Source organism: Vulpes lagopus, chromosome 3 (genome assembly GCF_018345385.1).
Source record: "Vulpes lagopus strain Blue_001 chromosome 3, ASM1834538v1, whole genome shotgun sequence".
Lineage (NCBI taxonomy): Eukaryota > Metazoa > Chordata > Mammalia > Carnivora > Canidae > Vulpes > Vulpes lagopus.
The window spans coordinates 20,705,701-20,722,548 of NC_054826.1; the positions used below are offsets into that span (position 1 = coordinate 20,705,701).

General features: G+C 37.3%; 1 protein-coding gene across 1 annotated transcript; it reads left to right on the forward strand.

The window, feature by feature from the left end:
- The first annotated feature begins 1,563 nt into the window (after positions 1–1,563).
- FBXO4 (F-box protein 4) lies at positions 1,564–16,517 on the forward strand. The gene is made up of 7 exons (XM_041750927.1): positions 1,564–2,155; positions 3,438–3,673; positions 6,218–6,438; positions 9,834–9,909; positions 10,021–10,196; positions 13,796–13,971; positions 14,968–16,517. Exons 1-7 carry the CDS (start codon positions 1,967–1,969, stop codon positions 15,055–15,057), a joined length of 1,164 nt encoding a protein of 387 aa, XP_041606861.1. The 5' UTR covers positions 1,564–1,966; the 3' UTR covers positions 15,058–16,517.
- Positions 16,518–16,848: the final 331 nt, after the last annotated feature.

Genomic DNA, 16,848 nt, shown 5'->3' on the forward strand with positions numbered 1-16,848 from the left:
AATCTTAGAAACTTAGTTTTATAACAGATTGAAATAATCCTTTAAGGAACAGAGATAATCTGGCTTTTGAGTATTCTTTGGATTAGATCAAGGTAATCTACTTGAAAATGAATGACATATGGTACTAAATAAGTATTTGTGTCCTTCTTACCAATAGAGATCATACCCAGTTCAATATAATTCACCTTTGTGGAAAAGAAATCCACAGGCCCCAAAAGGAATTATTTTAAGGTCCCCACTTCAGCAAACCAGGACTTCATACCTAACCCAACTGCAGTTTCAGCCTCCTCAGGAGAGTAACAGTTGTTTTTGTTTTGTTTTTTAAGTAGGTTCCATGCTGGGCATGGAATCCCACAACCCTGAGATCAAGATCTGAGCTGCAATTCAGAGTACCATACCACACTTTGCTAATTGAGCTACCCACGTGCTCCAAGAAAGTAACCTTTTTAACCCGTCAACATGGAATTCCTGGTTAGCACTAGGAAATTTACTGATAATACCTCTCCCATTCCCCTTAGGAGGATGACCTTGTGTACAACAGTGTACTTTTTGCTAATTTTCTTTTTTTTCCATTTTTTTCTGCCTTTAAAGATTTAATTTTTAAAAAATAATCTCCACACCCAAGGTGGGGCTGGAACTTCCAAACCCAAAATCAGAAAGTCACATGCTTCACAGACCCAGCCAGCCAGCGCCCCTCCTCTGCTTTTGTTTTTAAATATTAAAAAATACTTATTTTAGAGGATGAGCGGCAGAGGGAGAGGGAGAAAGAAACCCAAGCTGACTCCACATTCAGCCTGAGATCAGGACGCCGAGATCACAACCTTGGCCCAAACCAAGAATCTGCCCCTTAAGCAACTGTGCTACCTAGGTGCCCCTCATATTTTATTTTATTTTAATTTAATTTAATTTAATTTTATTTTATTTTATTCTTTTATTTTATTTTTTATTTTATTTTATTATTTTTTTATATTTTTTAATTTTATTTTTAATTTTATTTTTTATTTTATTTATTTGTTTTATTTACTTATTTTATTTTTTATTTTATTTTTTATTTATTTTATTTTAATTAATTAATTTGTTTATTACCTTGAAAATCCTTTCTTGTCCTGCAGCTCACTGGAGCTCCTTTCCATCTGCTTGATGGGTTGCTTGCAGTTTCATGAATTGTTCAATAAAGCCAATTTGATCTTTTATACTACTCCGCTGAGGTTTTGTTTTTTAATACCTTTTAATGTGGGCTTAGTATAGCATCTTAAAGCCCTTTCAAAGTAAGGCTGGACAGTGTAAGTAAAATGGGTAACTGCTCTGACAGGTCTAAAAACACCAGCAGGATTTCAACAGAACCATACCTGGTTTCTCTTATCCTAGCCCAATTTTGCTACCCTTTTAGGAGATGCCTACCTTCAGGAGTTTTTAAACGGGTCTGAACTTTTCTAGAGAGAATATAGACTCCTCGCCTTGGCATAAGGCCATTCGTGACTGGGCCCCTGGCCACCTCTCTGGTCTCGGTTTTGCTGCTCCCGCAACTAAAACACACAGTAAATCAGAGACTGAATAACAAAAAACTGCACCCAGCACGGGCGGAGGGGAGGAAGCCGCCGGGTAAGGAGCCCGCGAAGGTAGCGGCAGAGGGCGAGCTGGCGAGTAAGTCGGGGTCACCTGGGCCCAGACAGACAGACAGACGGCCTTTGGGAGAAGCACGGACATCACCGGGGGCCAGAGGTTTCACGGCCCCGGGGGAGGTTCGGGGGCTTGAGGCCCGAGGTGAACGCGCAGCTTCCGGGCGAGCTTCCAGGTCGGGCCCCCGCCGCTTCCCTTCCCGCCCGAGGGAGGCCGCCCGCCGGGAGACGTGGGGGAGGGAGGCGGGAGGCGCGAGGCGGGAGCCGGGAGCCGGGCCGCGGGGAGCGGGAGCGGGAGCGGGGAGCGCGCGTCACCCCGCGGCGCGTCCCGGGCGGCGCCGGCGGCCATGGCGGGAAGCGAGCCGCGCTGCGGAGGCAGGTCCCCGCCGCCGCACCACAGCGACTGGAGCCGCCTGGAGGCCGCCATCCTCAGCGGCTGGAGGAACTTCTGGCAGTCGGTGGGCAAGGAGAGGGCGGCGCCCAGGGCCTCCCAGGAGGAGGCGGGTGAGGAGGCCAGCGCCCTGACGAGGCTGCCGGTGAGTGGCGGCCGCCGGCCGCGGAGGACCGAGGGGCCGGGCCGGGGGAGGGGGAGCGCCCCGCACGGGCGGCCTCGGGGCGGGGGGGGGGCGCCGCGTCCTGCAGCCGGTCCGGGCCGTGTCGTCACCTGGGGGCAACAGTTGGCCAGAAACGCCGAGGCGTTGACCTCTGGTGCTCCGCAGCCCGACCGAAGGTCGCAGTGAAGCACGGTCGGCGGCCGCGGTCCGGTCACCCTCGGCTCTTCTACCCCCAGAACAAGTTTCGGCTCTAGCAGCCCCCACCCCGAACGTCAGGCTAGGGAGATAGACCCCTGCGGACTTCCGGGGTGGCCGAACCCGCAGTGCCAGGATAGGGCGGCTGTTGCCTTCGCGGGTATTTCAGGTAACCCCGCTCGGCTTAGGGGCAGCCGGGGGGCTCCGCGGCTCAGCGCCGCCTTCGGCCCAGGGCGTGACCCGGGGCACAGGTCGGGCTCCCTGCGTGGGGCCTGCTTCCTCCCTCGGCCTGCGTCTCTGCCTCCGTGTCTCTCATGAATAAATAAATAAAATCTTAAAAAAAAAAACAAACCCTCACATTTAAGTGACAATGACTGAGTTAAAAGTGCCTCAAGTTAAAACAAACCGCATCACTCATTGTTAAACTTTTTTTCAGGCAGAGGGGAAAATGGAGAGAGGAGACATTCCTAGAAATTATTCAAATTCTCTATCTCAACTGGACGTGACACATTCTCCCCATGTCTATCAGAGATTGGAAACTGCTGTTCTTTGAAATACGGGTTTTATGGGGGAACTCAGATGGCGGATTTACTCTTTGATTAGAACTAATGACAAAATCAGAAGTTTGTCGGCTTGATAAAGGTTTTATTTTGAAGACTAGATTATTTCCTTCAGTGATTTGTTCAAATAAATGGTGTGGCAAAGTACCCAGGAGGGGAAATTGAAGGACTTGGTTATTGTGCTTGAGAAATACCAGAGCAGCGATTGGTCTTTAGTGAATATTTCAGTGTGTCAGCAATTAAATGTTCACTATGTTCCTCTTTTGATGGCAGGAAAATAACTTCGGAATGATAGATTTAATTATGAAAATACTGTTAAGTTGATCCTTATTATCTAGTGTGATTCTTTATTAATTTTGAAATTCATTATGGTATAATTAGTAAAAAGGCAAACTGCTCAGTTGACCTTTGGATCCCTGCTATAATAGAATAATTATAACTTATTATCAGAAAACAATTTTCAAGATAAATTTTTCATCCCTCTTACGGATTTGCTGTTTCTATTTCAGATTGATGTGCAGTTATATATTTTGTCATTTCTTTCACCTCATGATCTGTGTCAGTTGGGAAGTACAAGCCATTATTGGAATGAAACTGTACGAGATCCAATTCTGTGGCGATATTTTCTGCTCAGAGATCTTCCTTCTTGGCCTTCTGTTGACTGGAAGTCTCTTCCAGACCTAGAAATGTTAAAAAAGCCTATATCTGAGGTCACTGATGGTGCATTTTTTGACTACATGGCAGTGTAAGTATCTAGGTTTATGAATTAAAAAGAAGATTCCAAATTTGACTGTATTACAAGTCAATGGTTTAAGTTAGTCTTGACTCTGCCACTAATTTATTTCATAGAATTTGGTTGTAAGTGTTCTTTTCTAAAATTTGGGGATTAAGTTAAATGACCTCCTTCATAGGACTCTTTCAGTTTTCACATTTTATTTGCCTGTGGTTCCTGACTCTAGAGTATTTGAATAATTGTAGATAGTTTATATGCTAAGAAATAAAATAGTTCTTAAAAGTTTCATCATCTTTAGAACATTTGTCATTTTCTTTTTCTTTTCTTTTTTTTTTTTTTAAAATTCATGAGAAAGAGAGAGTCAGAGGCATAGGCAGAGGGAGAAGCAGGCTCCCTCTGGGGACCCTGATGTGACACTCAGTACCAGGACCCCAGGATCATGACCTAAGCCAAACGCAGATACTCAACCACTGAGCCACCCAAGTCCCCATATTTGTCATTTTCCTAAATAGTGACTACTTTTCTGTATCCAAAAAAGGAATGATCAGTGATCGGAGACCAGTTCTTTGGCAGGGAAGAAAATCATTCTCAAGGTTCTGGGAAATAAGATTTTATTATCACCCAAAAGCACTGACACTTTTAAATATCATGTAGCTGAGTGAATAGTGTTGTTGAGCAACTATAGTATATTAGATTCCATGAGGGATGCTTTATGTTTGTTTACTTATTTAGTCATCTCCCAATAAGGGATTATCTTTGTTATAGATATGGAATTGAGGTTCAAAATGGTTATGGATTTGCTTAAAGTCATGTAGCTTATAAGGCACTGTTCAGATTGGAATCCTATCTTGCCACCTTAAAAACATATAATGTCATTGGATCTGTATGTAACCTACTTCATTGAGGGCCCCAAATTTAAGGCATTGTAAATAAATTAAAAGAATATTTATGTTTTAGGTAAGAATGGTTTTGCTCTGCTAGATTTAGTACCTAGATTCAGGATTTTTTTTCATATTTTATTTGAGTAATTCACATCTTTCCTTATTCTAATCTAAATACTTAGTCTTGTGAGACTACTTGATTAAAATGTGTGAAATATGTTATATACAATTTCAGTAAGTGCTGTTGTACTCTTACTTGCTGGTTGTTACTTCTGCATTGTCTTACATAGCCGACCATAGCATCAAATATATCATGCTGTAGAGCCAACTTTCCTCCAGGAATAGTTAATAATCATAGTAACTATTCATGATCATATAAAGTATTTTTAATGAAATATAATTAACATACAGTCTTATATTAGTTTCAGATATATAATATAATGATTCAACAATTCTCTGCATTTCTCATGCTCATCACGATAAGTGTACTCTAAATCCTGTTTTGTATCACTCACCCCCCTACCAATCTCCCCTCTGCTAACCACCCATTTGTTCTCTGTATTTAAAAGTTTGTCTCTTTTTTCCTTTGTTCACTGTTTTGTTTCTTAAATCATAAATTTCTGATCCTTATAACCCTGGGTTAATTGTTATTGCTTAAATAGTGCAGATGAAAAAACTGCTTAGCCAGATCTACCTAGCCTCAAAGTTGATTTTTTTTTCCTTCTTGAATTACAAGGTTCCTATATAAAGATCATTGTATTGTTAGGTTAGTAATTATCTTAACCAGCCTGATTTAGTTAAAGGGCTTTAAGTTTTATTTTGAGTACTGTGTTTTAATTTTTGATAACATGTAGAATTGGTAATTTAGTAATATATAGCTATTGAAAGAAATTGCATGGTCTTTTTCACATGGTTCTTAGTTTGCTAGATTACCTTTAAGGAACATTTAAGCCTCCCTGTATATTTAACACTTATTAAACTATTACATTTGAGACTGTTAATAGGAGTACTTAAGAAATTTGGTTATATTGGTGGCTTTAGTAATTTCTATCTTTTCTTTCTTTTTCACCTCTAGAGACATTCATGCTAACTATCTATATAGTTTACTATAGGGTTTCTCAATCTTGGCACTATTGACATTTTAGACCAAGTATTTAGACCAACTCTCCTGTGCACTGTAGGATGTTTAGCAATATCCTTGACCTCTGTCCATTAGATATGCCAGCAGTACCACCCACTGACCCCCCAGTCATAATGACAAAAATGTCTGCAGACATTGCCAAATAAATGCTCCCTTGGGGTGGGGAGGCAAAATTTCCCCAAACTGATGAGAATCACTACTCTATGTAGTGAATTTTTATGACTGAAACAAATGTTAGACCACGAGAGAAAATGTTCCATGAGAAAATGAAAGATTAGAAAGTAAACACTTCCTGGGGAAGACTTCCTCAACATTTGGACCACTTCTATTCTCAGAGAGCCTTTGCTTTTTCTTGTTATGACATCCGGTATACATGTTATAATGTGTATGTCCTCTACTTTCCTCCATGAGGATTGGAACTGTATTATTGTATTTCCTGTGTCTAGCATGTTCTCAATAAACTATATATTGTTAAATGAGTAACTGGCTATGTTTTTTTCTGTGTTAATTTTCTAATTTGACAATTTTATACAGCTATAAGATGTGCTGTCCATATACAAGAAGATCCTTGAAATCTAGCCGTCCTATGTATGGAGCTGTCACATCGTTTTTACACTCATTGATCATCCAGAATGAACCACGATTTGCTATGTTTGGACCAGGTTTGGAAGAACTGAATACATCTTTGGTGTTGAGCTTGATGTCCTCTGAGGAACTTTGCCCAACAGCTGGTTTGCCTCAGAGACAGATTGATGGTAATTTTCATGTTAATCTATAGTACATAATAACCAAAATACTTTGAGCTTGACACTAATGTTAATAGATTAATTTTTAATTAACTTTTTGATGTAATGAAATATAGTAATTTGGTAAATAGGAGCTCCTCCTCCCCAGATCCCAGTGGGCTAAAATAATTGATTTACTTTTTACGAGAGGTGAACTTCCTCTTATTTACTCAAATTTGTGTAATATAAGATTATATGAAGGTAAATTATATGTTATCAAGATGTTTGTACAGTACTTACATATTTTAAAAGAATATTAATAGCAAAAACCATTCAGTGTCTACTGTGGGCAAAGTACTTTGATATATATTGGAATTTTTAAAAAGAGCTAAATTAACACCTTCCTCTTCTATGAAAACAGTAATCATGTAGTTAGTTGGCAAGCAGGAGATGTAATAAAAGTAATAGTGTAATCTAACTTATACCTTGCTTATTCATTTACTGAAAGCACCTATTAGATGCGAGAGGTACAGAAATTTAAAACAAATATAAAAAATTTTGTCTGCCCTGAAGATACTTGGTCTAGATAAGGACAAAGATAAAATATATAGGTAATTAGATATGGTATAATTAGCTCCTGGCTAGAAAGGGTCAAAGAAGGCTCTACGTTGAACATGATGCCCTATTTGAGTCATTAGGATGAGTTAAAGTAGGCCACTAAAAGGGGGAGGGGGGAAGTATTGTGAGCAGTGAGAGCTACATTTCTAAAAGCACAAAGATGTGGATACATATGACACATTTGAAGTAGTTCTATGTGTCTAGAGTGGGGCTAGGTGAAAAGACATATATATGCCATGCTTAAGCATTTGGAAGCTGTTGAAAGATTTTAAAGAGATGTAAGATGATCAAGATTTCATTTGAGGAAGATCTGGCTCCTGAGTGGAAAATTTATTACAAGAGGCTATTTCACTATAATATCATGAAAAAATATGAAGCATGCAGTGTTGGCCTAAATATGTATTAGCAGTATTTCTGATGTGGTTTTCCTATTAGATGATAGTGCCATTCCCTAGGATAAGGAGGAAGAGAAACTTTTTGAGGGATCTTTATAGGGAGAATGACAGCTACTCTTTGGAATATGCTGACTTTGATAACTCTGGGAGATGTAAGTAGAGATGTCTGCTATAAGCAGTCCACTTGAATGGAACTCCATTAGCACAAGAGTCTTACCAGCTTTATTCTTAGCTGTGTGTTTGGTGTCAGGCATATAGTAGGCACTCTATAGATTTGGTAAGTAAAAGAGCAAATGACTTTGTGGATTACTCTATGCATCCAGATCTCAAGAGCAAGATCTGGGTTAGAAATCAAGATTTGGGAATCATGGTGTCCACGTGGACTTGGAGTTTCTGAGGATGAAAAGAAATACTGTGAACCAGGTGCTGAAATCTTCAGTGAATGTTTGAAGGAAGGGGTTATTGAAAGGAGACTCATAAATAATGAGGTTGAAGAAGAGGAGATGGTACTGCAGCTGAATGGTGTATCTCAAAGAGATGAAGTTTTGGGAGGGCTGGTGAGTAACAGGACATAGCTCTGAGGAGTAAAGAGAGCATCGACCCTACATTTTCATCCTAAAATGTGGAAGAATAAGCAGTTTTGTTACTTGAGAGTACTGCAAGAGAAGCAGCACCTAAGGGTAGGCCAGTTCAGGTAAGGCCATGAAGTAGAACACCTAAAGAAGAGAGGTTTGGGATATGGGAAAATTTGCTGATCATGAAATGCAAATTTTATTCTACAGACAACAGAAGTGATTGTTTATAAATGTCATTTTAATTATGCCTCAAACCCTGCAAGATCAGGGAAGAATGAGGGGATGGGGGCTGGCAAGGTGGTACAGAACAGTGTGAAGATCATATTGATTGGAGGTTAGATGTGTTGAGAGGATAATCTCTGGAAGTTAAACTGATGAAAACAAAGAGATATAGTTGAATTTGTCTCTATGATCTGTTTGAGGAGTTTGTGCACCAGACCTGGTGGCCAGGAGATCAGGGTCATGCTTGCAGTTCCACCTACCAAGATTTCTGCATATATGTTGCCTGGAATGGTGACATAAGATGGTATGACAGGTTTATTTAAATAACTATATTGGTTATGATGCAGGTAGTAAGGGTATAAAAAGTGGAATAAGATTATATTAAGTTGTTTTTAAAGAGCAATGGCTTTGAAGGAAAGAAAAACAATTAGGTAGGCATTTTTAAGCCAGAAGAAGAGTGGACAGTAGGGTAAAAAATGGATGTAGGAGACTGGTTAGAGTGATTGCGAAAGTCCAGGTGAGGTTATGATTTTAGACTAAAAGAGGGATTGAGGATGGAGAGAAGTAGGCAGATCTAAAAGGGCATTTATATGAAAAAAAAAAAATAGAGCCATGGAAGAAAGAAGGATCTTTTCATGAGGTAAGAGTGTTAGCCCCTGAGTGTTAACACAGCCAAAGAAGGGAAGAGATTAAGAAAGGACAAATAAGAGTGTTGAATAATTAGGTTAAATAATCAGCTTCAGTAAGAAGCTAATATTTAGTATGTGTTATTTACCATAACTCCTCTATTAGGAGTTTTACATGTATAATCTCATTTAATGTTATAGTATCTCTAGGAAGTATGTATTATTTATACATATTTTTAAAAATTTATTTATTATTAGAGAATGCAGTGGGAGGGGCAAAGGAAGAGGAGCGGGGAAGAGAATTAGAATTCTCTAGCGATCTCCCCACTGAGTGCAGAGCCTGATGTGAGGCTCTATCTCACAACCCTGAGATCAGGACCTGAGCCGAAATCAAGAGTTGGACACTTAGCTGAATGAGCCACCAGGCACTCTGTATTATTGCTGTATTTTGATGTCAAAACTAAGGCTCACAAAAAATGACAGTGTGGCAAATTCAAGAGTATAGCCCAAGTTTAATTTCACATTTCAGTATCTGCATATTTCTTCAATTTTCTACAGTGCCATTGGTGACTCCCCATCAATTTAAAAACATTTTCAGAGGGCAAAAAAGCCATTTCACTGAATATATATGGAGTGTATGACAAACAAGAAACAAAAAAGTTGGGAAATGAGTCTTAGTCTAGAAGATAGATATTACTAGATTACTAGCTGTTAATGATGCCTCTGCTACTAATATGATGATACAGAAAGGAATGCTATAAGCCTTATCAGTTCTCTGTTCTTTATCCATATTTTTATTATAATGTAAATGAAAACTGCATACAGCACCTATACCTTAACACAAACATTTCCCTTTATTCCAAAGCTATGTATAACTTGTCATGGACTTTTTGGTTGCTCTTTTTGCTTGCACTGAGTAATTTTTTCAATGTGATCTTTTTTTGAATTTCTTAATGACTTGCTTTGATACCTGTAATTTTTTCCTTTAGGTATTGGATCAGGAGTCAGTTTTCAGTTGAGCAACCAACATAAATTCAACATCTTGATATTATATTCAACTACCAGGTAAGGCTGCCTACTTGGTGGCCTACCTGAGGCATCAGGACTTGAATACTTTAGGGGGGCTGGAGCCTGCTTAGTATTTGTTTATATTTTATATTTACATTTTTCTTATAGAAAGGAAAGAGATAGAGCAAGAGAAGAGCATACAAGTGCAGTTAACAAGATGTTCAGTCTACAGAATGAAGGAGATGATCAACAAGGAAGCCGATATAGTGTAATTCCACAAATTCAGAAGGTGTGTGAAGTTGTTGATGGATTCATCTATGTTGCAAATGCTGAAGCTCATAAAAGTAAGCATTATCATATTTTCTTTTTAAGAGAACCTTTTTTTGCAAAGCAAATACAATTGATTTTTGGGATTTACTGTGACTTCTTAAGAACATGGTGGTTAATTTAATAAATGTGATTCTGTGACCATTAATGTTAGTAGTGGGTTCTCAAACCTTGATGTGCATTAGAATCATCTGAAGAGCTTGTTAAAAACAGCTGCCTGATTCCTACTCTAGTGGATTATAATTCATAGATTTGGATTATTTCTTGGGTATTTTTTTAATAAGCACCCACAGAATTCTGATGCATATTAAAGTTTGATACTAGAACAACATACTATTTCTTGTTGTATGCTTCTGCACTTGTTATTGATGTTTTGTCTGCTGCTAGCTCTATTCAAATAATTTATACTGATAACTGGAAAATTTTACCTTTAAGATAGTAGAGAGATGTGTGGGATTAGTTAAGAATACTTTCCACATATACTGAATAATTGCCCTCCACAATGCTATTTAGGCATCAAATCAGAATATTATTGGGGCACAAACCAGTATTGTAATTTTTTTCCACAATCTTTTGTGAATAAGTTAATGCATGAATATATAATATATTGTTCTCACTCAGAACAAGGTAACAGCATTACTGAAAGAATTTAAAGCTTATGGTGCACTGAAGTTAACCAGAGCTAAAAACTTAAGTTCAGCTCAACTACTGACTAGTTGGAATCAATCCACTGCATTAGTGTTCTAGCCGAAGAAGAAGCATACCCATTTCTGGGAATATATTTTCTTTGCCTCAATCTTTTCTTTACTGTTCTTCCACAAAAAAAAACATTTAGCATTAAATTAAACATTATAAAAGACACAAAAAAATCAAAATGAAATGACCCATTATCAAGAGATGAAGCAATCAATGGAGCAATCAATGGAACCATACCTAAAGATAAAACCAGATGTTGGCACTCTCAGAAATGGATATTGAAATAACTATGATTAATATGTAAAAGGATCTAGTGGAAAAAATGGAAAATATGCATGAATAGATAGGGATTTCAGCAGAGAGAAAGAAGAAAGAATAAAATGGGAATGCTAAACATGAAAATATAGCAGGTGAACAGTTTCCTTAATAGATTTATCAGCAAAAGAAACCTTTGGTAAAACTGAAGATAAATTGGAATTATCCAAAGTAAAATAGGAAAAACCAAGCTGGAGGAACCCATCAAGGGAAACAGCTCTAGGGTCAGTGGACTTTTTCTCAGGGGGCCAGAAAATAGTAAATATTTTCAGCATATAAGCCATATGATCTCTCACACTCAACTCTGCTGTTAGAGTGCAAAAGTAGCCATGGATGATTTATAAACGAATAGGCATGGCTGTTTTAAAAAAATATTTATAAAAATAGATCCATAGAATGTAGTATGCCAATACCTGATATAACTCATGTGTAATTGGAGTCCCAAAACATGAAGAAAGAGAATAAGGAAAAATAAAATTTTGAACAGATAATGGCCAAAATTATTTCAAAATTACTGAAAGACAACAGACCACAGATCCAAGATGCTCAGAGAACTCCAAATAAATTTAAAATAATAGTAATACATAAATAAAAAAATACATCTAGATACATTATGGCCAAACTGATGAAAGCCAAAGATAAGGAGATTATCTTGAAGACAGCCAAAGCAAAAGAAAGCATGCATATAGAGGGCCAAAGATAAGGACAAAGATTTCCTGAAAGAATTGCTGAAGGCAGTGAAGGGAAATCTTTATGGTATTGCAAAGTGGAGAAAACCTTATATCCAAAGATATCTTTCAAAAATGAAAGCAAAATCAAAACTTTTGGGCAAAACCTGAGAAACTTCATTATCAGCTGATTTGCATTACAAGAGATATTAGAGAAAGCTCTTCAACCAGAAGAATATACCAGATGGAATTGGATCTTAAATGAAAATGAAAAATCTAAAAAAAAAGCAAATAAATAAATAAAAGAAAATGAAGAACCCTAGGATGGAAACAAGGTAGCAATATATAAGATTTTTTTCCCTAACTTTTATTTTTTTATAATTATGTACAGGAAAAAATTGTAATAATGTATTGTGGGTATATGATTCCTTTAAGTAAGATACATAATAACAATATAAGCAAATGGAAGGGATCAAATGGGAATACATTGGTATAAGGTTTTCCTATGTGTGAAGTTGCATAATACTATCCAAAGGTAAACTTACAAAAACGTGCGTGGTAAATCCTTGAGTAGCCACTTAAAAAGTGAGAGAGGTATAATTAAATAAGCCAGGAGTGAAGGTAAAATGGAATAATTACAAACTTAGTCCAAAGAAGGGGGGGGGATAAAGAACAAAGAACAGATAGGACAAGTCAAAATCTAAAAAGTGTATGATTAGGTTTCTATGCACCGTTGGGATGCCTGAATGGCCCAGCAGTTGAGCCTCTGCCTTTGGCTCAGGGCGTGATCCCAGGGTCAGGGATCAAGTCCCACATCGGGCTCCCCACAGGGAGCCTGCTTCTTCCTCTGCCTATGTCTCTGCCTCTCTCTCTCTGTATCTTTCCTGAATAAAATAAAATTTTTAAAAATAATAAGTACACCTTGTTGATAATGACATTAAATATTGATTCATTTTCTTTTCATATATAACAAATTTCTTCCAACCTAGTGACTTAAAATACACCTATTTATTAGCTCATAATTCTCTGTGTCAGAAGTCAGCACAGCATGGCTGAGTTTCCAGCTTAGGGTCTCACAGGCTGAAATCAGAGTTGGATGGTTTGATGCAGTACTTTCTGGTGCCTCTGGGGAAAAATCTGCTAACTCACTGAAGTTATTGGCTGAATTCAGTTCTTTACTATTGTAGGACGGAGGTTTTTGTTTCCTTGCCAACTGTCAGCTGAGAGCTTATGTCATCTTTTAGAAGGTATCTTCATTTCTTGCCTTGTGACTTCCTCTTGTCTTCAAATCCAGCAATGGAGAATCTTTCTAAGAAAACCTCAACTCTTTTAAGGGCCTACCTGATTAGGTCAGCCTCACTTAGTATAATGGCTCATTCTTGAGGTCAGTTGTGTATTATAATGTAGCCTACTTATGGCAGTGATACCCAATCACTGATTCTAAGTTTCTTCCACACTCAAAGGGGAAGAGATTATACAAGGGTGTGAATCATTGGGTGTCCTTTTGGGATTTTGACTCCCTCACAATGTCAGCAATTTACACAGTCTAATGAAAGGCAGAGATTGTTGGTTTAAATAAAAGAGCAAGACCCAAGTATATTTTTAAATTGTTTAAACTAAGGTCTTTGAAAGAAAGGGTAGTGTTAGCTACAAAATTTGTGAGAGGAAAATACCTATATCAAAGTATTTTTGCATTTAAACTCTGGAGACATCTGAATGGTATTGTGACCTTTTTTCCCCTCTAATTTCATTGAAATTCCTATCCTTGAATGCTATCTAATAGTAATTTTATGACAAATCAGTAAATGAACAGCGATAGAGGCAGTTTGTTATGTTTGGATCCTGGTAATTTTTTTGTTTCCTTGTTTTGAAGTTTGTTTTATTATTTTAAAAATCCTTATAAAATGCAAATTAAGGGTTTTGACTACATTCTCTAGGACATGAATGGCAAGATGAATTTTCTCGTATTATGGCAATGACAGATCCAGCTTTTGGATCTTCAGGAAGACCTATGCTGGTTTTATCTTGCATTTCTCAAGCAAATGTAAAAAGAATGCCCTGTTTTTATTTGGCTCATGAGCTGCGTCTAAATCATCTAAACCACCCATGGATGGTAAGGTCCTATCTTCTCTGGTGAGAAAAATCTTATTTTAATTTTCACTGTTCTCTATTTGATTTTATTCTTTCCTACTCATTCTCTTTAATGAAATAGCATTCTAAAGTTAGTTTTAATAGCTTGATCAGTGGGAGATATTTGATTGGTATCAGTAAGTTTTACCTGATCGTTTGGTCTCTCCTTGCCTCTCCTATCAGAGACACAGTGAAATAACAACTGGAGATTGGTGTTGTTTTTGTTTTTTGTTTTGTTTTGTTTTAGATGCCAGTATCATGTTTTTTGTTTTTTGTTTTTTTCCCAACATTTAAGTATTATGCTTTAAGGGTCATCAGAAATACAGATTTCATCTTACTGTTCCTTGCTTTCCAAATTTTATTTTAATCATGGAATCCTTTCTTCAAATGAAGCCTTACATGAAAGCTCCTATGTAAAATAAAGAAAAACTAAAATTGGAAGTGCTTATGCTTAATAAGAGGATTTTCTTCCTTCCTCCTTGCATACCTTCTGTGGAGTCTTCTAAAGACTCTTTTGGAACACAGTTTGAAAGCTACTCATAAAGGTGTACCTTTCTGAGTGGTACCATTAGGAAGAGTGGCATTACCATTAGGAAGAATGGCAGTCTTAATACATTTTTGCAGTTTGATGCCACTTTTACCAGCTGACTAGCTGGAATCATTAAAAAATGTTTTAGTTTTCAAAGTGGATCCTTTGGAGGAATTTTTTTTTCTAATACAAACAAGTCATAGAAATGGTTCTTCCCATTCCCAAAGCTGAGTTCCAAGATAAATAATAAGCCTCAGTTTGGTAATAATTATAAACAGATCATATTTTTTATCTAAGTTCTCTAGAAGACAAATTTGAGTCACCTAAAGTTTACTGGGATTTTTTAAATCCTATTTTTTTTTTTTTTTTTTAGTATCTAGAAAAATGTTTCTTTTATTCATAAGATTTTGGAGTCAGTTTCTTACAGTGATCTCTCTTATCTGCTCATAGGTCCAGGATACAGAGGCTGAAACTCTAACTGGTTTTTTGAATGGCATTCAGTGGATTCTTGAAGAAGTAGAATCTAAGCATACAAGATGATCCTCCTTTTAGACCTTGGAAATTGAAACCCCTTGAAACTTGTTACTAAGGTCATGATGTGAATATTTTGCTGAGTCAGCTAATTTTGTCCTGCCTTTTTGCAGGTGGGCTTTATATTGGGACAGCTGTAGCTGCTGTGTTTTTTATATAATTTTTACTTTTTACCTTAAATCAATTACAAGAAAAATGTTTCAGCATTTAGCCCCCAAATGAGCCTTTTAAGACTTTTTGATAACTTTTATATTTTCTTTTTTTAAAATATTAAATTCTGGAAAAAACAAATTTGTACTTCTGTCATTCCTTGTGATTTCTAATTTCAGTTCAGAGGTTGCCCTGGTGGAGAATAGCAAATTTGCTAAGCTTTCTATAGGTTCTTTTCAAGAATCCTTAACTGGTTATCAAAAAGAAATTTTAATTTTTAATAAATATACTGTTTAAAGACTGGGATATTCATTAGAATTGCACTTATTATTATGGCCGTATACCTTCTGGGTTTTTTTTTTTTCTGAAACAAATTAATTTTATATCATATTTAGTACTGATTCAGTGAAAACTTTCCTGGAAGTACTTGCTATTTCACATAACTTTGAAAGTTCATAAGATTCTAAGGCCAAATTCTATTCCATACTCATAGAGAAAATATCCCATAAGACATGATCATAAGACCTTCTTACAAATTGCAGAGGAAATGTTACAGCTTTCTTATCTCATTGGAACTGAGGAATTTTAACATTATAATAAAATGAGCACAGTATTTGGGTTAGGTTTAGGGTTAAAAAAAAACAAAACTGTTATTATGATGCTGTCCCAAGATATAGCCTACAACCCACAAGAGAGTGCTGCTCCAAAAAAGGGAGCTCCTACGTATGGGTACACTCCTTCAGGAGTTGGCTTCAGCAGCATGTAGTTGAGGCAGGATCGGAAATGCTGACATCCTACTCCTGTGAAGATATTTCTCTAACTTAGAGAGGTAATGTGGTTCGGCTTCCTTGGCTGCCCCAGTCTAGATTGGAGTTTCCATCTTGCTGAGTTGGAGGAGGGAGGGAGTTGGAATAAGTTTTGGCTCAAATCCCAGACACTTGCTGTTTCTACTGAGTTTTAGTAGATTTTTTTTTTCTTGGAAAATATTTCTTTATTTTCTGTAGGCTTTGGGACCATATATAGAGACTTTAAATGGTTGTTTTTTTAAAAAAATAATTTCCTCCAGTTTTTCTAGGGAGCTATTACACAGAACCCTCATGCTATTATGCCAAAATTAGATCTCCCTATTTTCCTTGTTATATTTGTAGTACATCACCTAATTCATTCCTGATATTGATGTTATATTGTTTTTCTTCTTGACCAGTCTAGCTAAAGTTTTACTGATTTTATTATTATTCTAAAAAAACCCACATTTTGGTTTTACTGATTTTTCTATCTTTCATTGACTTATGCTCTAATGTGTTTTTCTGCTTTAAAATCTTTTTTATTTCATTTTTTTCTAGTTCTTTTTTTTTAAATATTTTATTTATTTATTCATGAGAGACACACAGAGAGAGAGAGAGAGAGAGAGATAAAGGCAGAGGCACAGGCAGAGGGAGAAGCAGGCTCCATCCAGGGAGCCCGACATGGCCCAGGTCTCCAGGATCACGCCCTGGGCTGAATGCAGCGCTAAACGGCTGAGCCACCCGGGCTGCCCTTTTTTCTATTTCTTTAAGGTAGATATTTAGATCATTAATTCTGTTCTTTTTTAAATTAATTAATTAATTTTTTAAATTGCCTAGTATGGAGCCCAACATAAAGCTTGAACCC

What these genes read in the sequence shown, in the direction of transcription:
- FBXO4 (XM_041750927.1), top strand. Translation starts at nt 1,967, where the DNA reads ATGGCGGGAAGCGAGCCGCGCTGCGGAGGCAGGTCCCCGCCGCCGCAC. An exon ending in ATATTATATTCAACTACCAG is followed by an intron (nt 9,910 to 10,020) that starts GTAAGGCTGCCT and finishes TTTTTCTTATAG; the next exon opens with AAAGGAAAGAGATAGAGCAA. An exon ending in AAATGCTGAAGCTCATAAAA is followed by an intron (nt 10,197 to 13,795) that starts GTAAGCATTATC and finishes TACATTCTCTAG; the next exon opens with GACATGAATGGCAAGATGAA.